Source organism: Phytophthora parasitica (assembly GCF_000247585.1).
Source record: "Phytophthora parasitica INRA-310 unplaced genomic scaffold supercont2.11, whole genome shotgun sequence".
NCBI classification, from domain to species: Eukaryota; Oomycota; class Peronosporomycetes; order Peronosporales; family Peronosporaceae; genus Phytophthora; species Phytophthora nicotianae.
The window spans coordinates 691,908-714,524 of record NW_008648997.1 but is presented as its reverse complement, the minus strand read 5'-3'; the positions used below and the strand labels follow the sequence as shown (position 1 = coordinate 714,524).

At 46.9% G+C, this 22,617-nt stretch overlaps 5 protein-coding genes across 5 annotated transcripts; 1 reads left to right on the top strand and 4 right to left on the bottom strand.

Moving 5' to 3' along the window:
- Nucleotides 1-3,179: 3,179 nt before the first annotated feature.
- Nucleotides 3,180-4,927, bottom strand: PPTG_22045 (hypothetical protein; the record flags this gene model as incomplete). The annotated part of the gene is made up of 5 exons (XM_008901652.1): nt 3,180-3,574; nt 3,636-3,928; nt 3,982-4,095; nt 4,163-4,486; nt 4,758-4,927. The coding sequence occupies 5 exons, from the start codon at nt 4,925-4,927 to the stop codon at nt 3,180-3,182; spliced, it is 1,296 nt and encodes a 431-aa protein (XP_008899900.1).
- A 1,874-nt stretch (nt 4,928-6,801) lies between these two features.
- On the bottom strand, nt 6,802-6,984 carry PPTG_22044 (hypothetical protein; the record flags this gene model as incomplete). The annotated part of the gene is made up of 1 exon (XM_008901651.1): nt 6,802-6,984. The coding sequence occupies one exon, from the start codon at nt 6,982-6,984 to the stop codon at nt 6,802-6,804; it is 183 nt and encodes a 60-aa protein (XP_008899899.1).
- Nucleotides 6,985-7,627: 643 nt separating this feature from the next.
- Nucleotides 7,628-8,206, top strand: PPTG_07205 (hypothetical protein; the record flags this gene model as incomplete). Its single annotated transcript, XM_008901372.1, has 2 exons — nt 7,628-7,841; nt 7,920-8,206. The coding sequence occupies 2 exons, from the start codon at nt 7,628-7,630 to the stop codon at nt 8,030-8,032; spliced, it is 327 nt and encodes a 108-aa protein (XP_008899620.1). The 3' UTR covers nt 8,033-8,206.
- A 6,330-nt stretch (nt 8,207-14,536) lies between these two features.
- PPTG_22043 (hypothetical protein) lies at nt 14,537-14,671 on the bottom strand (the record flags this gene model as incomplete). The annotated part of the gene is made up of 1 exon (XM_008901650.1): nt 14,537-14,671. The coding sequence occupies one exon, from the start codon at nt 14,669-14,671 to the stop codon at nt 14,537-14,539; it is 135 nt and encodes a 44-aa protein (XP_008899898.1).
- A 33-nt stretch (nt 14,672-14,704) lies between these two features.
- On the bottom strand, nt 14,705-15,154 carry PPTG_07203 (hypothetical protein; the record flags this gene model as incomplete). The annotated part of the gene is made up of 1 exon (XM_008901371.1): nt 14,705-15,154. One exon carries the CDS (start codon nt 15,152-15,154, stop codon nt 14,705-14,707), a length of 450 nt encoding a protein of 149 aa, XP_008899619.1.
- Nucleotides 15,155-22,617: the final 7,463 nt, after the last annotated feature.

The window sequence follows — 22,617 nt, the reverse complement described above, 5'->3', positions numbered from 1 at the left end:
TATTAAATGCAGTGGGCCACACTATGTGCCGAATTGCCCAACTGCGTCTCCAGAGGAGAAGAAGGAATTACCGACGAAGTTTCATACCTCTCACCATGACAAGAGCAGGATGAAGCGGATTAAGAAGCGTTTGGGTGGAGTGAACACCATCACGCTGAACGACGTGTGTGAGCTACAGTACTGTGCGGATACAGGCTCCGACAGGTGCCTCTTGAGTAGGAGCAACTTATATGGATTTACGATCTCTTGTTCTACTCTGAAACTATAGAGAGTTACCTCGCTGCTCCAGAGCGGTTGTTTGACTTGGTGAACGAATTCGGATAAAAGTTGAGTCTGAAGAAGTCCAACGCTCAGTTACGTGGTGTGGTAAGGTGATTGACGAGAATGGTGTTCGCCATGACCCAAAACGGATTGAAGGGCTCACTTCAATGCCAGTACCAGTCACAGCGGGACAACCGTAGCAGTTTATCTGCGCAACGAACTGGATGCGAGACAGTTTGGTTGACTGCGCTCGCACCATTCGGCCGTTGTAAACGCTGTTGGATCGTGCACTTACTGGTAAACGAAAGACGAAGCGTGTTGCTTCAGGAATCAGCATCGCATTGGACGATGATGAACTCCGCAGTTTCGAACAGGTCAAGAAACTCCTGCAGATCTCGGCCATGATGACACTCCCGCGTGAGCAGGCCACCTACGGCTTATTTCCAGATGCTAGCAACTACGGTTGGGCTTCAATCCTTACGCAAGTGCGTGAATGGAAACCAGGAGTGGCAATTACTGAACAGGAGCATGAGCTACTGATTTGCAAGAGCGGTTCGTTCACTGGCGCTCAGCTGCACTGGAGCGTCATTGAGAAGGAGGCACTACCAATCGTGCTCTCCTGGGAAGACCTTGACTACCTGTTGCTGAGGCCTGGTGGTTTCAAGGTGTTTTGTGACCACCGAAACCTCATCCATGTTTTTTCCCCTGGGCAAGAAGTTAAGAAGCACGTACGTGGAAAATTACTTCGATGTGCTGTCAAACTCATGGAGTATCGCTATACTATCGTTCATATTGAGGGTGTCAACAACGTGTGGGCGGATATGCTTATTCGGTGGGGTGGTGCTACTACTCATACGGTATCTACGACTGCAGCATCTAGTTTCAAACGAGTGACTCGCTCACAGACCCAAGCTTCTCGAAAGCCTCTGCTTCGGCCTCTTGACCAAAAGAACTTTACGTGGCAGACGTTGAGTGAAATCGCGGCTATGCGAGCGGCTCATGTACCTTCTGCTCCTACTGCTAGTGCTGCAGATGAACATAGTGTCTACCGAATTGACGACTGTATTTGGATACCTACTGCTGCCAGGGCACTCATCCAGCGACTCCTGATCATCGCCCATTGTTGGGCACTGGGTCACCGTGGTGAAGTCGTGGTCTTGAACCACATTTGCCGTGTATTTTCGATTGAAGGAATCTCTGCTCTAGTTCGTCATTTCCTGCGCTCCTGCTTGCTCTGCCAACATGTAAAAGGAGGTAGGGTGGTGCCTAGACCATGGGGTGAGCTTTACCGCTCTGACATTCGCAATGGAGCTTTACACTGAGATTTTCTCTATTTGGGTGATGGATTTGGCTCATGCAAATACCTACTACTACTGAAGGACAACTTTACCCATTTTTGTGAGTTGATTGCGTGTGATACGCCAACAAGTGAGATTGCAGTTGGTGGTTTGCTTGGGTGTCACAGCCGGTTCGGTGTACCACCGGTATGGGTCAGTGACCAAGGATAACACTTCAAGAACGAAGTATTTGCAGAGCTATGCAAGCGGCTGAAGTGTGAACTGCAGTTCGTAGTGGCATACAGCCCGTGGATCAGTGGATCCGTTGAACGTGCAAACAGAGATGTACTGCAAGTGCTACGTGCAATGATAATGCAGTATCAGATTTCTCACAACGACTGGATCTACCTGATACCTTTGGTGCAAGCTAACATGAACCATTCTCCGGTGGCTTCTCTTGCACACAAGGCTCCAGTTGCGGTGATCACTGGCTTACCAGCCCCAACACCAGCCTATACCCTGTATGTACCAGATAATCAACCTAAGATAGTCTCTATTTCGAGTGCAGCCATTGAAAAGTCTCTGGCGAAGCTACGGTCTATTATTGAGGACATGCACTGTGTCGTCAAGGACAAGCGTGAGAAGATCACATTGCTGAACAAGAGAAAGTCCAGAGGTGAATACGTCCTCAGATCATATGTCTATGAGCGACGACACAACAAACGGCTAGTAACATGGATCGGCCCCTACGTGGTTACCCGTGCGGACTCGCACTCGTTTCGCGTTCGGCAACGGGTTACAGGCCAAGGAGCAAGATTAGCACGCTTCACGATTGAAGTTCTACGCAGACAGTGACTTGGAAGTTACGGAGGAATTACTGGAGCACGTTGCCTCCCAAGGAATCGTGTTGAAAGTTAATCGACCTAACAAGCACCGTTGGATCGAACAGAAACAGTCCTATGAACTCCTAGTGATTTGGTGCGGCCAAGAGCCTATCGAGGACTCTTGGGAGCCTTTAAAATCTCTAGCACAGGATATACCTGCGCTATACATACCTACGTGGAAGCTGCCGAGGACGCCAAGTTGGCGACAGCTTTTCAGAAGCTGACCTCGAGCTAGAGAGCTTTCTGTGTCAACTTGGCAGCCACGATGTGAGTAAGATTCCTACTATTATGGCAGTTACTCTAAAGTAGTGAAATTTACAAGTTCAGTGGCCTGTGTATCCATGGCTCATCTGTAGGCATAAGGAAAAATGAATTTTGAAATATGGTACGGTGTACCCAAAATATGGTACAGTGTACCATGCTGACGTTACAAGATAGTATCTTGAAAATATCCATATTAACTGTGTCCAAGTTGTGAGCAAGACTTGGGAGCGAATTGTAGCGTGGGACTTAGGTTGAAAGCCTTGCCCCCGTTGCACTTTGGAGTGAATACAAGTTGCATTCATTACCAGCTGGCAGTCAGGGGTTCCGAATATTGAATTTATATGGATTGCGCCGTGCTACTATAATTTCGTAATGCACTGGTAAAACAAACTGTAAGGAATCAATAATTAATAGGAGGAGAGCGAGTCAATACGTAATTGCTGAGAGTAGCTGCATTTCCCTTTACCGTAGCAGTGTCGTCGGTCAAATCGGCTTACACACACCTGTCAACAACTTCAACATCCCAGTACGAAGCGTTGACCTGGAGGAAGAGCAGCATTTCCACAGCTAGTGGTGAAAGAGCTTGGCGTTCATGTCCGATCATGGCTCGGGCCACGCTGAAAAGACGCTCCACTCTGTTGGAAGTCGGCGGAATTGCGCTCACCAGTGGGTAAGAGGCAACACATGGCTTTACCTTGCTCTTTTTTAGAATGTGCTCAGCAAAACCCTCCTTCTGCAGCGCCACGACTTGTGGCTCGCACTCTACCCCTTGCAAAAAGGGCCCTATAGCGGTCTTCTCGTCGCGCAACAATTTAGCTGCATCACCAGCTAGACCCTTGCGGCATCCAGATTCGAATGCAGGAGAGTGAATAATATTCGCAGATGCTCCTATAAAAAGTAAACGAAATGTAAGCACAATGGTTTTTGTCAGATGAGCATAAATACTTACCAATGTAGGTTTTTAGAATGGGCTTAACTGCAATGAGCCCATCCAGTAGGTCGCGCGCCCCTAGAAGATCAACGTCGTCGCCTTGTAGCGCCAGAGAAACGGACTCGCAGTCCGAAAGCTCGTTCAAGAGCGCTTTGGGTCGGCTGCGGGTTGTCGGCGATGGAAGAAACTCCGCCAATTCATCGTCATCCATGGACAAAAAGCCACGTAATTCAAAATACCGACGCAGCATGGCATGCGTTGAGCCCCAACGCGTCTGTTGACGAAGTACGGGTCGAAGCGGCGTCACCAGCCTTAAAAACCTAAATTAGAAACTATTAAAATTAAAAAGGCGGAATAAATGCACCTGAGCTTGGCACCTTCACTGAGTGTCTTGAGTTGCTTCATCAGACGTTGGACTTCGCAGACGTCGGCCTCGTAGAGAGCCAACAACGCCTTTACCGCCAAGATCAAGCGGTGGCTTGCACAGCCAACACGAGGAATGCCCATCAGGTTGGCGAGCTTCTTGTTGACCGAGCAGTTGTCACCGACAAGAAATAGACATTGTTTCACCGTTTTTTTCCGAAAAAGGAAGAAAAATAGAGATTGCCGCCAAAAGCGACTCGGCCCCGCGGTCATTCTCTGGCTCGTTGACAACTGGTGTCATTGACAGCAAGGGATAGTGCCCACCGCCTTTGATGGAGTAAACCGCATAGACGGCGAGATAGTATTCACTGCCGTTGCTCCACCCGTCAAGCATCAGCCCAAATTCGTTGGGCATCTCGGCACCGATGATGGTCTCCACTTCGTGCGTCACCGCCTCCATGTTGAATCGCAGCGTATCGACAGAGATTGGAGACAAATTGGTGTAACTGATAATAAAGCAATAGTCAATTAGATAACCTTCAATTTAGACCAAGTAAAATTAAAAATTATAAAACAACTTACCGACGGGTCACCGGATTTTCAACGAATGAGAGGGGGAGGTTTGATTTCACCACCCACTTCAGCTATGCGAAGCGGTTGGATGCCTTCTGTCGAACCCAAGGGATAAATGAGCCGGTGGGTGAAGCGGAGGCACTCTCCATCTCTCTCGCAAACGTCGGATGCTCGTTGCGAACATGGTTTACCAGGTTAATATACCCTGTTCCGGCAACCTGCTTGCGGGACCGACCGCAAGCCTTGCATTCGAAGTAGCCGGTAGGGTCGTTGTTGTCATTTACTAGGCGCTTGAAAAAGAACGTAACCACCTGCTTCGGCAAAAACTTCGCTTGGGGGCGTGCTACTTGCAGAAGCGTGTCGGTGGGTGCCATGGTGAGAGGTCGAGGAGCGGTGAGGCTTAATGTAGCTGGAAAATTTACAAATGACAGCAGAGCGATAGTTCGGACTAAAGGCCGTGCTTTCGAATCCACTGGACACTAGAGCATATAAATCTTACAAGGTTAAAAACAATATTCTCTTCATGATGGTATAGTATTATGTACTTAGTGATGTGTAGAACAACATTAAAAGTAAAATATTGAAGTCTGTCGAGATAAAAAAAAAAAGTAAATTACAGATTCTATTATCTGTGCAGACAAAATCAATAATTTCACGGAAAATACGGAATATATTTCTACTTCCGTATATTATTGGGAACCCCTGTTGGCAGTCCTTGCAGTTGCAGTTGCAACTACTAGACTCGAGCCTCTGGCAGTACCAGGAGGCTGTCCTGCTCGCTGCGATAAGTGGAATTGGAAACAGAATAGTCTAATCACTTTACCTTTTGCCTTCTACTACAGAAGCAATACAATCGTCTAAACGCTCGGAAGTACCAGCCTAACAGTGTCTACCGTATTCTTCTCGTGGACGTACTACAGTCTCACGACCAAGTGTACGCGCCAATCCCGCTTTTCCTTACGAGAATGTACAGCGGTCTCTTTATGATGGCCACACAAGACCCCGCTGCTTTAACTGGCAAGCCATCACCACACCTGATGGAATTATTGCTGGTCTGTTTGGCCCTGTTGAAAGACGTCGCCATGCCTCAACGATGGTTAGCATGAGTGGAATAGTAGAAGAGCTATCTGAGGATGATCACTTCCGTGGGAAGGTTATTAACGGAGATCCTGCTTATGGTTGCAGCGATTCTGTGTGCTGTTCGTTTCCTAATCCAGACACGGATGCAAAGCGCACGTTTAACGCTAGCATGAGTAGCGTCCGAGAGTCTGTTAATTGGGGATTTTGCAGGGTCAAAGTGAATTGGGATAACAAAACTTCTCACAAGGCAGACGGCAGTGGGAAAACTATTCTTTGCAGCAGTTTTCCTAACAAATATTCGTACGTGTCTGAAACTGTTAGGCAACCAGATATCCATGTACTTGACACCAAGCTACCTTCATTATATGGGTATTTAGGCGGATCTATCTAGAGACCATCTTCTTGCAATGAACTGATGTTATTTTTACTCCTTGCCTTGGTTTCCTCAACATTCTTACCAAGGGCTACCATGAGCAAATTCAACATAAACTTTTTTTGCTCACGCTCTGCAGCTGTCTGACGTTCGTCGCGACCACGTTCAGCAGCTCGCGGCGCTCTTCGAGTTTGAGCTCGTGTGCTTTTTTCCTCTCTGCCTCCTCTTTTCAAACCGAAACCATTTATTCAGATATTCGTATATCTCGATGAGCCTGCGTCCATGTCTTCAATTGCTAACACAACGGATTCGGTCAGAATCTCTAGCTTTCCGCGCTTGGTTGGCTTTTAGTTTCCACAGGAAAACAAACACTCTTTTTTTGGTACTAAGCCCTTCCGGACATGGCCCTGTTGCACTTCGTTACAAGATTGCTGCACTTCAATCTCATCCATAGCGAGGCGACGTAACAGCTCACCCGATGATTCAATGCCGTTTTGTTTTTGATGTTGTTCGCGTTTTTTTTTGCTCCTCGAAGCTCCTTCGCGTCGTTAATTCTTGAGATGATCCGTCCATCAAGAATTCACGCCCACCACACTCTTCAGTAGTTTCCTGAGGATCACATTGATGCAAGCGGATTCTTCTGGTGCTGCCGTAGCAGATGAGAAAAGCGAGTGCGGAAAGGAGGTCCTTGTTTTTCGGAAATAAATCCGTCATTCATAAAGCACACCTTAGCCACTTCATCAAAGCTTTTCATCACCCCGTTTGTGGTTCCATACACAGCTTCCCCAGGCTTCACTACACTGTACGAAGAGGTATCAGATCGTCGCTTATGCAGAACGTCTTACGCAGAAGCGCTTCGTCCTGGATTGGCCCGGATTTCGTGTCAATATCTACCACTTGTGCGAGCGGCACCTGGACATCATCCGTCTGATCAAACGACTCAGAGTTTCCGTCGTCGCCCACGTCCACCACGTCCATGCTTAATTGTAATATGTTGAACCGTTCATCGTGCGTTTGACACAGGTGGGAATCATTCCCGAAAATTCCCTTGGAAATGAAATAGAGTTTGCAAAGATTGAGCACCTAGCTGAATCTGAACTCTATCAAAACTGCACCGAAAAGTCTCTAATGTGCCTGCGGACTCAACATCGTTAAAACGAAAAGTATCCAGTTGGATATTGTAGGTACTACTGCAATTTGATATTATTGCAGTGTATTTGCATTTGATAATTGCAATTTCGGGTCGTTATGCAATTGGGTATTTGTATTTTGATGGTGCCGCAGTTTGTCAATTTGTTTTGCAATACTTTTCCGGGGATTTCGGGATTGCGAAGGCAGCGGTTACAGTATGCTGGATAACGGTGCTGAACGAAGGCGTAGTTTCCCAATGATGCAGAGAGATCACCTAAAAATAGACCAGAGAGCGCTGCTGACCGATCTCAGTTGAGAATTTTCTCGCAACAGCTAACAACCTCCAAGGCTAACCTTTCCGAACATGTACGACAAGACTCCATGGCACCAAGTTATTCTTATCTTCGCCCTGGCGCATTCGACCTAGTGGGATCGCTTATGGCAAAACAGAGAGCGAGTCAACGCGCGGAAGCAAGGTGAAGGTCTTGTCATGGCAGCAGAAATGAAGAAGACGCGCGAGATTTTGTACAAACAGTTCAATGGTATCGACCTGAACGCTATACGAGACTCTACAGTTCTTCTTACCGAGGTGAAGGAAACGGCGATCGATGAGTCCAAGATCATCCCACTTCTCGATATTACCAGCTTTGAGGTGTCAGGAGTGACCGTCCGGCATGTTCTCGATTACGTGTTTTATAAAGAAGGTGGGCGCCCACATCCGACTGGTGCAATGTTCGACGATACTATTTTTTGACACCATTCGACCGAAACCGAGGCCTCAGCCCTCAATGCTTTGGAGGAGACCGAATCGACGTTGAGCGATGGTCTTAGCGACTCCGAGGATGACGAGGCAGAGGCGGTGGCGGAGAAAGCACTCTCAACCAGGAACCAGTAGGCAAACGTATGCGATTAACCCCAGTGGCGACCGCTCCAGTCCTTCTCCCTGGGCAAGTTGGTAAAGCGACTGGAGCTGCTCCACTAGGCGAAGAAGTGGATCACCTCATCTCCCTTCAACGTAGTGGTGGCGTATGCGCCGACATTGGTCAATTCGTTGGGCGACGGGATCTGAATGCTGCTGATAAAAATCAATTTCAACCGACTGGAATGTAGACGCCCATTCACTTGGCTCTCGTAAATGGTAAGTATGAGCAAATCACGGCTCAACATTTTGTCGAATATGTGCAGATTTATTGGAGAAAGTTTGGCTTCTTTCCACACCCTGCTGTCCTGCGCTGTTTGGTTAGGACTTTGGTACGAGAGGATTGTCAATTTTACATTTTAACCGGGTGAGCGAGTCGGAGAAGAGAGCTCGAGTTCGAGGAAATGACATGAGTAACTTCTCAAGGAAGAATACTCTCCCGGCAGTACCAGCTCCCGCAGATTTCTCGGTCAATGTTGGAGCAGTGGAAGTATTGTGTGCCATTGCACAGCTGCTCTACAAACCGGTCGTCTACGAAACCCTCGTGGCTGCATTAAAGTTTCTAGGTGAACTGCGGGTTCGTGAGCTACCATCATCCCCTGAAGCGTTGAGGTGGTCGCGTGGCTAGACGACCAGTTAGAACTTATAACTGAAGAATAATGGCAAGAATTGGAACAAGTCAATACTCACTTCACCTCAGCCCATGCGTCCTTCGTCCGTGTGCATCAAATTATCCTCCGCCAGGATATTATTGCTGCAGTGAAGGTAGTCAACGCGAGCTCTAATCGGCAAAACCATCAAGCGAAGAGCGATTCCGAGAGACGCACGGTCATTCCTATTGAAGTTCGCCAAGCACTACCAAAGCAAGGCAAGAAACAAATCTGCGTGCGCTTCTTATCTGCTCAAGGGTGCCGGGGTAAGAATGGTAATTGTGTCATCAAGAACCTCTGCCACTTCAAATCTGCCGCGATACCGGATATTGTGCACGATTTCATCGACAAAAACTATGGAGGTTTAGCTGAAGATCTACAGTGAAGGTGCCTGGACGTGGACGTCGGTCTTGTCACGGCCCAGGTACCGGACCGATTACCGGTACAGAAGCAAACGCCTACAATTCCAAGTACTGGACCGCTTGACATGCTCAAGCCATCAATCCCGTCCACGTCAGGACCGCTCGATCGATTCGTATCGATGAGCCCGTCCACGCTTGGGCCGCTCGATCGGCTCATGCCGCCGGGCCCGCCCACACATCCATTACTCGGTAGGCCCACGCCTTCTCAACGTGAAGCGATGATTTTGGCTTCTGCTAGCAGCTCGCTCGTCAGCGCCTGGAATCTGGCCACCTGGAAATCGCTGAGCTCGCACTTCATCATTTCCTTCGATGTCACGGTCTTGAGCCGCCGGTGTCGATGCCATCTTCCGATATTGACAATGGATCCGTTGTCAACCTTTTGGATAGACACAAATATGCCGTATACAGTGAATTTATCCGTCGAGCATGGATTCAGCTACCTGAGTTGGTGCGGCTACTGAGGGGGGAATCTGAGCAAGATCCGCGGCCAAATAAGGCCCTAGAAGAGCCGGTTGGAGTACCTAACTGGGAAGGTTATCGGTATCGCTCACGGTGGAATCAAATTATCTTGAACGGTGTTACTCCAGAGTCGAAGTCATCCTTCACTGAACAAGTTCCTGCAGCCCGAGCTTTGGATGTCATCATCAAGCACTTACGAACTGGTCAGGATTCTAACCGGTACCTTATCCTCGCCATCGATTTATTACCCCAGCTACAAGGTATAACCTGTAGCCCATTCGGAGCTGTGCAAAAAGGTGAAGCAGATCTTTCGGTTGACGCAAGAATCATTCATGACCTCTCATACCCACCTGGAGACTCAGTGAACGATAACACGGTACCCGAATCTGAGGTTGAGGTTTGTTACGACGGGCCAGACGCTCTGGCTAACCGGATTCTAGATGTTGCTGATCTGTATCCCTCGCTACACCGAATGATGACGGGTGATGTCAATGGGGCATTTGGAATATACCGATATCAGTTGATCACGTTGGGCGTTTCGCTGGCACATTCTCGAAGCTCGGTATATTGGTTATTGACCTGTGCTGTCCATTCGGCGGGAAAAATTCGCCTGTGTCATATTGGATCGCCGGAGCAGCTATCAGCCATTTGTATGCTGGTTCAGCATCAAAGTGGCCCTTGCAACCGATCAAGGCTACAGGAAAATTTGATGCGAAGACGTGATGTGATGATCACACTGCCATCGAGCCCGATATTGGTACAAGATTAGCAGAAGCTCAAATCGCTCTTCGCTTGGCGATGGTCACAGTTTTGGGACCTGATGCGTGTAATGAGAAGAAGTTCACAACATGGTTCGTGAAGGGTCGGGCCTTAGGCTTGGATTGGGATCTCAGCGCAAAAACAGTCTCAATGCCACCATCAAAGGTCTCAAAAGCACTCAGCCGTCTTCATGACATGGTCAAACGTGATAGAACGACAAGAACGGGGTTACTTAAGCTGCTGGGCAGTCTACGACACATCGTCACATGTATTAGGTCGGCAGCGCCGTTCTTCCAGCGTGTTGCTACGCTTGCACGAAGTGGACCAAGATTTTGATCCATCCCGGTGTCGACTGAAGCGAAGGATGACTTACGGTGGTTTGAGTTGATCGTCCAAGTTGGAAAGGAGAACTCAATCCCGTTGGCTTGCTTCACTCGACGTCATGATCCAGATTTTCATATTCACAGGATGCCAGTGATCAAGGTCTGTGTGCTTTATTCCCGGCCCATCGACAGTATTTGCAAGTGAAGTTCACTGTTGAGGAGCTTGAGCTAATCCAGAGCTGCAATGACGCGGGCGATAATACGTTCCGCATCAACGTTCGGCAATTGTTGAGCGCTGTCTTTGCATCTCTTCTATGGGGTCACCTGTGAAAGCTCGCGCCACATGAAGGTGATTCTCATGTACGCTTTTGGATTAATGTTTCGGCAGTCGCATGGAAAAATCGCAAGTTGAGTCGCAATGGATTTGCTCAAATGCTGCTCCGCATCCTCGGACTTTCTGAGGTGCAACATTGTTTCTATTCAACAGCCTCTCACGTTCCAGATGTGAATAATCAAATGGCGGATGCAGGCAGCAGGGTGTGGAAGTCGCCTTCGATGGCTCTATTATCTGCTAACTTATGCAGTGGGTGGCAACAGGTGCAGATCCCGAGCGTCTTTCGAAATCTCTCGCGTCTTAGGGAGCACTATTGCGAGCAGGTGCACTCGCTCAGTCCTCAAGGAAGCACTACTCGCGCGCTTGGGGCCAATGGGTCGCCTGGTGCAGTATGATGCGCTTCAGTCCATGGCTCACGGCGACGGACACAGACAAGAACGCCGAGCAACTTGGTGCGTTTGTGGTTTACCTGTGGAAGTATGGCATGAATCGTCAGCAAAAACGCAACACATATTCGACGATATGCGCATAACTGTGCGCAGTCCGGTGGTTCCATCGCAATACGGCAGGGTACAACCCAGGCGTCAACGCCAGCCACGCCATCCTGCTGCGGGGTATTCGCCGGTTTACCGATCCCGTGGTAAAGCAGTAGCCCCTGTCTGCTCGGCTACTTCGAGTGATTTTCCTCGACATCAATCTCACGCTGCCACGCGACCAGCGTTTGTGGGGTGGTCGACTGCTGGGATCCTTCTTCCTCCTCAGAGGGTCTGAGTACTTATTCATCGGTAAAAGAGTTCGCAGCTACGTCATACGATTGTCGGGTATACAATTCTTCGACACAAACGAGAATCCTCTTCACCCGAAGCGAGCCGAGATGGTGGGTATTACCCTTCATGGCGCTAAAAACAATCCGTTTGGGCGTGAGGAAGTCCGCTATCACTACAAGTCCAAAGATCGACTCCTATGCCCAGTTAGAGCGGCTCAGTGGGTCTACAAGGCGGCAACAACATTTGTTACGAGACCGGGAGACCCGGCGTTATTGATGTGGAATAGTGGGATTACGTCGGATGCTATTTCGGCGTTGATTAAGAGAGCGGCAACAAGAAGTGGCCTCGATTCGACGAGATATTCAACACACTCTGTGCGCATAGGTGGTGCTACGGCATTACTCAATTCGGGGGTGGACCGGCTTGTTATCAAGTTGATGGGAAGATGGTTGTCAAACGCGTTCGAGGAGTACGGGCACCGGATCAGCAAACTCTCTCAGCACATGTGCTAGCACGGTGACCTCCAGTCGAGGGCTTATATCGGACAGGTGGAGCGCGACAGACGACATTTCGTTGTGGTGCGGCCGCCACGCCACGTCCTTGGTATGGCACAATGAACATCATTTGCCCCAACGTATCATGGTTGGAAATTGGAGGTTGCGAAGGCAACAATTACAGCATCCTGGATATCGGTGCTAGACGAAGGCGTAGTTTCCCAATGATGTAGTGAGATCACCTTAAGATAGACCAGAGGTCGAGAGCACTACTGACCAAGCTCAGTTGAGAATTTTCTCGCAACAGCTAACCCGCCACGCCACGCCCTTGGAGTGGCACAATAAATATCATTTGCCCCAACGTACCATGGTTGGAAATTACCAATTGGTTTTTATTTTTCAATCAATGTGTCTGAGTATAGCCAACCGTCTATGAATATTAATAATTAATTAAACCTAGACGCTATAGCTATCAGCCGGGTATGGGCATCAGAAGGGAAGCATGTGTTGTATCTTAACCGCGAAGCATCCTTCTTCAAGAGTCTTTAGTGACTTGGTGCTCCCGATCAAGCAGTAAAACACAGTCCGTTTTTTTTGTGATTCGCAGATTTTTGACACTTTCGACTGTAAATCGTCCGACTTATCAACTACTAATTATCTACAAATCGTACTTGAATATGATTAGTACAAATACACCAAGTAGTGTGACCAAGCATTTCATGCACGACTTAGAGCATCAAATACGTGTAAGCATCTGTTTGGCAATTCCAAAATGTGTCATTCTCTGGCAAACCGCGCTGAAACACGATTTTTGCAGCTCCCATTCAACGCCTCCATGATTCACTACTAGGTACGAAGATTTTTATAATTGTTGCACTAGTTAGCAGAGCAAATCCGAATTAAAGCACAATTCATATCATGGCAAAGTATAAATGCTTAAATCTCTACAATTTCTTGATTGCAATGACGAAAAAGCTCCACCTCAAAAAATTCAATGGAACTCCCTCGAAAAATCTAACACCAATAATTCTGGTATCTTAGTTTTCATTGGGACCTTCGATTACCGTTTTTTTGTATTTAGTGCTTCCTACATTTCAATTTCAATATTTGGTCAGAACTATCTCGTTGTTATACTACCTTCGTTCGAAAAATAATCCACCAAAAAAATCACAGAGCTTCACTTCGTTGTTTTTTCAAGGGTAATAAATTAGCCGTTGAAACTTTTTGAAACAGTAAAGCAACAAAAGAAAATCTTAAATATAAAGCACACAAATTGCAGGTGTACTTGCTCCGCCTCGCAAGTAAGGGAAAGGATCAAGGTTTGACAGTGTACGGCGTACTGGACACGCTTGCAGGGACAGTAGAGCCATGTGTTGTTGGACTGGTGCAACATGAGTTCGAGTAATATGGATGCACAGTAGGAGGTAGCAGAGCTTCAAGTCCCGTGATGACGAATTGTGCGTTGAGCAGAGCTATTACGTATCAGGGCAGCGTCACTAGCAGTGTGCATCGGATCAAAGGCGTACCCCGCCGTTCGGACCGGGCTTCACATGCTCCAAGCAGAACTTCAATCGCGCCTTTATGCGCTGGGGTAAGCATATGTCGCGTTTGCCTCAGTGCTCGATGCGTGAAACCCTTTTAATAAGCTGGCTCATCATGGACGCATTCGTGTTTGAAGCCAACTGAATCTTGCGTTAATTCTCTCGGTCGTTCGCAGGAATAAGTCATGCGCTCACAGAATACCGCCGATCCATCTTATCGCCCATGAGCTCGTCTCTTGACATGACAACAGCGGCTACTCGATTACCCATCGAGCTGACGCCTCGCTTCCAAATGCGGGATACAGCACAGCGGCTGGCGTGAAAGCATGCTGTCATTTATACGGCATCGCCTCGTTTTAAAGTGCCGTTTCAGCTGCGAAGGAGCAGCATTTCGTAAACGTGCATCGCGCTCCTCATCGGTTAGTTGCCTCATGATCAGAAATGTTCAAATCTTGAAATGAGCGGAAGAGCTTCAATTAGGCTAAAAATAAAAAAAACAGTCGCTCAACGATTTTGACAGGGTATTAATGTAGAATAGTATGAAATTTAATTGGCAAGGTGCAGTTTTTCCAAGCGAAAATAGTAACAAAACAAAAACTAGGATGTGCAATAATTAATGTAATACAACATATCATCGGAGCAAAAACTTTAATTTCGGTAAAAGCACCATCAAGAATAATATCAAGACCAAATTGTGGACGATGGCCATACATTCCACGGTTAAAATCTCGTTACTTAGCCATGACTTTCTTGTAATACTCCGGGAAAAGGTCTGTGATGATGTCGTGTTCTTTTTTCGACATTTTCACAAGTCCCTTCTCGACGTAACTTTCCATATTTTGTGTAGTAATATCCAATTTGATCATCGTGTCGAAGAGAGACTCGTATTCACTCTGCATTTACCGTTCAGCTGCCGCCGCATCCTCCACAGTTTTGCCGTTGGTCACCTTTTTGATTATACCATCAATTTTGTCGTCTTTCCCCCATTTCTTTTCCATAACCATCATTCCGATGATGTCGTTGGCTTCCCCCTTGATCGCCGTGTTGTCCATGTCATCGAAGACCTTAAAGAGAAAACCTACTGCCTTGGCCATAACATCATCACCACCTCTTTCTTCGTTACTCGAATCTTGATCCAAGTCGTAATCACCATGGGCAGCCTCATGCTTTCTCAGACGTCGCTGGACGCCAGAACCACTCTGCCCGGCAACAGTTGGCGTATGAAGACCCGTGGTAATGGTCGTTGCAAGGGCGTCAATGTCCACAGCGCCAGTAGTGGATACACATTCGACATTACCAAGAATTGAGGCTGCTGCAGCTACAGTCAGCACGATGGTGCACACACACATCAGATATTGTTGAGGTGGTGATATAATGCTCGACGGGAAATTTGGGGAATGGTTTCTAATTAGACACGTCGAAGGTAAAAATGATCGGTCGCAGCTTCCATCCAGTCATTGTGAAGTGGGGCACTATGTTCACGCTATCCCTAGAACAGCATAACATGTTTTACGCGTTCGCTACAATAGCGTAATATAATGGCTACGTTTGCGCTGTCTCATTGTTCCTCCCTTTTTTACATGCAGTTTGATAGCTTTCAGGGTCGATAGTGACAATATGAACAAGTAAGTACTGTAAGCCCATTAAATATAAAGAATTCAAGCTCTAAACTATGGGATGTGGCTTGGAGTTTTTTTTTTTTTTTTTGCCAAAACAGCCTTGGGGGCTTCATGCCGAGGTCGGTGTCTCGCTGAGTAATTGAAACTTGAGTCCCAACGTGTTTTATTATCACAGATTTGTTTGAGAATCGAATGGTTGTTGGAGCTGTATATGATAGTATTCGAAGTGGTGTTTTACAAAATAGTCGAACTTAATTAATGTACCGCAACGCCTCACAGCGTAGGGGATGCAGAGTTGCCAAAGACCCCCAAATGTGTAGAAAAATATACGCAAAGACTTTGATATTCACAAAACATCCCACTATGTAATCTTGTATCGGATCATGATCTAGCGTTTTGTACACCAGTCTATAAGAATACTGCTATGTTTCGCTTCGAAGCAAATGTGAACACTGTTCTAATATAGCGTCATGAAGGCATGATTGGAGGAACCATTGTGAGATAACAAAAAAGATCAGTTTGTAATGATGCATTTTGTCTGCAAGCACATAAACTGCGACTGTACCAAAACTGCTACGCTCTGATTGGCTACTCGCTACTGTCAGTAAAATGATTTTGTCGACAAGCTAATAGTGTCTAGCTGCTCCTTGACGGACTTGCAGAGGTTGGAGACGTTGCCTGTGCAATGACAAGAACAATGGACTCGATACTGGCCCCACAGAGCGGGCTTACAATTAGCTGGAGCTCCACCCGAAGCGGACTCCGTTAGAGAGAACAAACTCTCAACTGAAAGCTTGACTACAACACACCAAGTTTCGGAGACGTGTGCATCGCACAGTCTCACATAAGCAAAGTGATACTTCAGAAGTACCTAGTGTTTAGGGACAATTATTGAAAGTGTTGGCAAAAATTGGACATTATTTTAACGGCCCAGCTAAACTGACTTTTGAAACGAATCATCATAGATTTCTACTGTTGGATAAGGTTCCGGAACAACTGCATGAACTTTAACTATAATGCATATATTGACGGAAATATAGCCTTAATAACAGACGGAGTGGCTAATTTTGGAGGAAGCAGGACGTAACTTGTGGTGGAAGACAATCGTCGTGCAATGCCTAGACCACGCATTAACGGGGATGGTCGACGCTCCCGTACTTACTGCAGTGACTCAGTGGAGCATGCGCACAAGAAAGCAGTGCTGGATCGCATAAGACAGGGTCACGACATAGATGAATCAATTGAATATTTCTATGGCGAGCTCGCTCACAAGCAACTTGGACGAAAAAAAAAAGATCAATAAGTGGATTAAACAAACCGCCACCATTCGCGCAGCTTGTTCTTCTGGACGAGGAACTCACCGAGATCTACGACACCTTGGAGACGCTATAGGCATTCTGAAAAAGGTTGAAGAAAGAATTGTACGCTGGATCAACGCACTGCGTCGTGGCGGTGCTCCCGTCACGCGGTTTATGCTTTGTACGCATGTAAAGGACCTGGCTATCAAAGTAGGCATTGGTACGACAAAATTTAACGCTACACACACTTGGATTAAGCTATGTCTACTTCGTCAAAAGCTAGCACTGCGAACACGAACACGGTAAGGCCTTAGACTTCAGCTGATGCCAAGGAAGCTGTGGCGGCTTTTAAAGCGAAAGTGTTGAAGACAATGGTAGAGAAGGACTGTGTAAAACTCTACAACGAAAGTCGAAGCTCGTACGGCCATAGAGAAAATGCGATCAAAGCTCGTCGAACAACCCTTTAAACTTGAAGCACCGGGACGAGCCAGTATAACTGCGTGGATAACAGAGTGCTGGAACGAGCTTACGGCCACTACCTTCTCTCGTGGGCTTCAAAAGGTGATATTATTGATGGGTACACGTGTCGTCGAAGACGACGATTCTCCTTCCTGCGATACAGAGTCTACTATGGAAAAGCTGCTTAGACTTTAACTCGTAGAGGCAACGATAGATTCGGACGACGACATTGAGACGGGTGATGATAGCTATGCTAGCGATGATGATAGCTATGCTAGCGGTGATGATAGCTATGATAGCGAGTAGATATACTACTAACCAATGCAAAGCTTTAACTTTAAGCTTATTTTAACAAGTAAAACAACATCAAATCCTAAGTAAAATAAGGTAATAACCGTCTGGCATCATTAAATATACGATTATGCGGTATAGCGACTTGACAATATGTGAAAATTTTGGAGTTTCCACATGACGTAATAACGCATTTTAGTGGGGTGAAAAAAGTTAAAACATTACAGCATTTCGCCGATGCCTGTGTGTGTGTGTGTGTGTGTGTCAGAGAAAACGCGGACATAATTCAAACACAGTAAGGGCGCACTGGTAGTCGATGATTTGCTCTACCTCTACAGCTAAAACTTTTGAGACGAGTAGAGTCCACGATACCTGCAGCTGTTCTTCCCGAAGGATTTTCGCTCTTGTACTACAATAAAAGGTTCGCTACCTGATCTACTCGATCAGATCAAGCAATATACCATGTTCCTCAGGTCACGTCGAGTAAATAAGCTATTGCTAGGGTCGAAGGATAAATACAAATGTTACTATTCACATGTACCTCGGAGACGAGAAGGTACGACGGCTTAGAAAATAGGAAATGAAGAAGCTCTGCATCGAGATATTGCAACACACACGAGTAATTTTAAGACCGGTGGCTATGACACGTCGATCACTAGTTTCCCAGCCGCATTGTATAATAGTCCCAGACTATAGTATATAGAGTTGAATGCAAGCATGTATCCTCAAAATTTCGTATCAGGTTTGTCATTTGGGTTTTATCAAGTTACTTTATACTAGACTCGGCGGACCAAAATGATATTATGTACGACAGGATATCCGGTTTCACTGCAACTCAGAAACGTAAAATCGGAATCGCACGCGGAGCTTGCCATACTGTGCTTACGCATTTCTTCAAAGACAGTTATCATGAGTGGATGCGAGATGTGAACAGCTGCAAGTCGACGTACCTATGTAGAACCAGACTTCACCGTTGTTTACTGCTTCTGATGTGAGTGTGCACACACTGCTGGCTGTCATAGCCAACGCTCTTACTACCGCAAAGGGTGCCTCGACTACTGTTGCTGCAGACCTTACCACGCTTGCAGCGACCCCTTCACCAAAAGCTGTTGATGTCGGCCAGACCAGTTGCAGCTTCCAGCGAAGATTGTGAACATACAAAAGCATCGTCGATGATACTAAACTGTAGTAAGATCCGAACGACTAGGAAAGAGAGAGAGAGAGAGAGAGAGAGAGAGAGAGAGAGAGAGAGAGAGAGAGAGAGAGAGAGAGAGAGAGAGAGAGTTGTTGCGGGTGCCAGGCTTCCTCATGTCACCATGACCAACGAAGCTGTTGACAAGATAGAAACGCTGCTCAAGGACGAGGCTTAAAAATGTCGACGAAATTGGTGCCAAGAAAAACGCGCTCAATGAGAACAACCTTGACAAGTTCTTCATAGAGAGCAATCTGCTTAAGGACCTGCTAAAGCTTTTACAGAAAGTTTCGCTGTATTGAAAAGGAGCGCACAGTCAACGATGTGCCTAGCGGACTCGTACAGTGGAAAACACCTACCAATATAAGCAGGCTTACCTAGAGGAGAACAAGCGCCTAATTTGACTCCAAATTTCAGCACGATGCTGATCAATTCATCTATTAACTTTACAATGCATTACTGCGAACATTGAGTGCTTAGTTTTTTTTTGTTATTGTTAGTTAAGATGACTTTGCGTACCGAACTCGAAAGTGTATAAATGTTTAATAAATGCACATCTAATTCATGTAAAAACTTTGCACAACATTCGATTCTGGAATTCGCCTGTGATGGCTCGCACGCGGTCGTGGACTCAACCTGGGCTCGGAAAAAATAAATATAATACAATAATTCTAGAACTGTATTGACGGAATAACATATTATTGGAGTCCGCCGCTCTCCGTAAATTTTTATTTGGATACTCTATATTTAATTTAATAATATTTGTCAATAAGAAGAAACTGAAGCGCGAATACGGATGCCCCCCCCCCCCCCCCCCCCCCCCCCCCCCCCCCCCCCCCCCACTTCGCTAGCGACACTGGGACTTTTTACTTTTCTTAGTTGAGAATTTGATGTTTGCCGTCTCTAAATCAATTTGAAACGTATCGCAGTGTTAATTTCGTATTGAGTACATGTGCTGCATCGAGATGCATGTATATCTGAAGCTGGACGCGTGACATTTGTGTGATTGTATTTACTAACTGAGTTGAAGCCACAAGGTAGCTTGAATGTGACTGAATCACATTCGTACAAGGTTGCTTGAATGTTGTTCTAGGCCGACTGGGTCAACATTCACCCTTTTAAGAAAACAGTTTATTATTTTCTGCGTCATTTAAGCATATAAATATTTGCTCTCAGGTTTCAAATAATTACAGATATATCCACAAAAGTGTTATTTGACAGGATCGTCGACGCTTTCCAATCGCCCCTAAAACTCTGGATATAAATATCCAGAGAACACCAGTGCCATGTTTCTGTAATTATTGCTCAAAACACCAGAGTAAGTATCCGCCAAAGCCGTTTCAGAGTATCAAATCGTCTGCAATACGCCTAACAATATACAAAAAGATATAATGGTTACTATTGACTCCCTGCTGTACGGAATAGTGGATTTTAATTTCCAGGATTTTCAGTACAATGTTATAATTAATTGTCCGAGGCCTGGACTCAACGCTCAACAATAAAGGCGTGACGATCATGAGGTCGCCCGAAAACATTTCGGAAATCAACAGAGTATCGTGTTCAGCGTCAACATCACGAGGACTGGCCTACCTTGAGTCTGATATTTACCGCAGTGAGGCCATTTCGCTCTTGCCTAGCCAGTCTTTTGGTATGTGAGCCCAACGCAGTGAAATAACTAGAAGGTGCTTTTTAACCTGGCCAACGACGACAATTTTAATAAATCTTGCACAAGGTACAACACCCCTAAAACCTCTGTTTTCTTCATTACTAAACAGCTCGATGACCTTTCTCATTGAATTGTTGTGGATAAATGGATGTACATAACGTGTCATCGGAAAATACTCACCCATTTGGTTGCCCTTAAACACCGAAATAAGTTTCAGAGAGCTTCAGTTCCTCACTTGGCACTTCCCTGACCAGGTACGGTGTTTAGTCCGGGAGATTGGAGTAATAGAGGTGCACTCGTGACCATGAAAATAAAAGAATTGAGCGATTCTATAAAGTATTTTAGTACGCTCACGCATGACACTGGATCTCGCACTTTACCTTTGATTCACAAGGTTGGGCGTAAATAAAATGATAACCCGCTCAATGCTATTGAATTAATTATCGTTTTGCACTGTGGATGTATACATGACTGCACAAACGCTGCCCCAGCTGAGTCTAGCATTGTGTCGGCCGGATTACGGCTGTTGATCAAGTTGTAATCACGCTTTGTGCAGGCGGAAGGCCAGTGGCGAGGGTGAAAGCGGAGAGGCACGCGTCCTCGTGCCTATCAACAACGAGAAGGTTTACGCCACAGCACTGCATTAGGCTCAACGGTGATACCGGACCTGCCTCTGGCAACGGTTGCCCGGTTGGTCTCACTGCGCTCGGTACCGTATTTAAGTGTTGCTGGCGACGGAGGCAAATTTCGGTTAGGCCAGGATGTCCAGAAAGGACTTGGCATTGATGAGGAGCAACGACTTGCCCAGTTGGGTGGATCCTCGCTACCTGAGGCAGAACCTGATGGATTTCTAGTAGGCGGTGAAATATCTGATTCCATACTCAAAAATAGGCCGACCGATTTGCTAGGCCCACGCCTCGACGAAGCAGTAGCAAACGGGTTGCCGAGCGAACCTGTCGACTCTGTCCGATACTTGCCGAAAGAATTTCGAGACGTCTGGCGTGATGCAGTTGGTCTGGAACACTCCCCCCCCCTCCGCCAATGTTGTGCCACGCCGCGTATCGCAAAGTTCGACACTACGCCCTACAAGAGCCCTGCACGCAAGTATGCGGTGTTGCAGGCTCAGTTCATCCGTCACCATGTGAAATCGCTGGCTGATAATAGGTTGTTGGTACAGAATAACCCGATGTAGTGGGCGAGTGCTGTAGTGTCTGTACGCCAGCCGGGGACTAAGGAGGAATTCCGCTTGACCATGGACTACAGGGCTGTCAACAGTATGGTAATCCCCATTGCTGGTACGATGCCTACAGCTACTACCACAACCGATGCATCAAACGGTAAGGCGATCCTCGTGTACGTCGACTTCACCAAGGGGCTCTGGCAGCTTTTTCTGAACGAAAACATTCAGGAGATATTTCTTTATCGTCACTCCCGATGGTGTGTTCACACCTACTCGAGTCCCTCAGGGAGCTATGGTCTCCACTCTGCACTTGCAGAGCAAAGTCCAGACTGCGCTAGCCCCGCGGATGCCACATTCGGCCCTAGTGTGGGTCGGTGACGTGATTTATTCGAACCAACAATGCCTCAGTTTCTTCTGATTCTACGAAAGTTTTTTGAGATTGTCGATCCGGCCAACTTCAAACTTAACATGGCGAAGTCGTCGTTGTATGAGTTGGAGATCAGCTGTTGCGGCAGGCTAATTTCGAGCGAAGGAATTCGCCGCGATCCAGCACGCGTGGATGTCCTGGTGGAACTGGCTCTGCCTGCGACCGTGGCAGATCTACAGCGGTTTGTATTTGCAACGAACGAGTTGCATGACTCGATACCGGACTACGCATGCACTATTGTTCCGCTTCATGACAAACTAGAGGCCGAGAAGAAGCAGGTCGGTAAACAGAACCGCAACGCACTGTAAGTTGCTACCTCCTGGAGTGGTGATGAGAGTACTGCCTACGAGAACGTACTTCCGTTGGTGAGAGACGAAGCGTTGATGGTTCCCCTCGATCCAGATGCTGAGCTGTATGTCTTCACGGATGCCTCACTTTCCGGATTCGGTATAGTGGTGACACCTCTGCACTCCTGCTTCTGCTTCTGCTTGGCGACGGGCCGCTCTTCCTCCGTGTCGACAGCCTTACGTGCTGCTTCGTGGCTTGTGCTTGAATGATGGCACGAGCTCTGATAGAAATGATAGGCAGATAGAAATGGAGTACCATATTTTTGGTACAAAGGGTGGCAATACGAAAATCGGGGGTAGCTTTAACGACTCCCATATACATCTTTGCTCCCC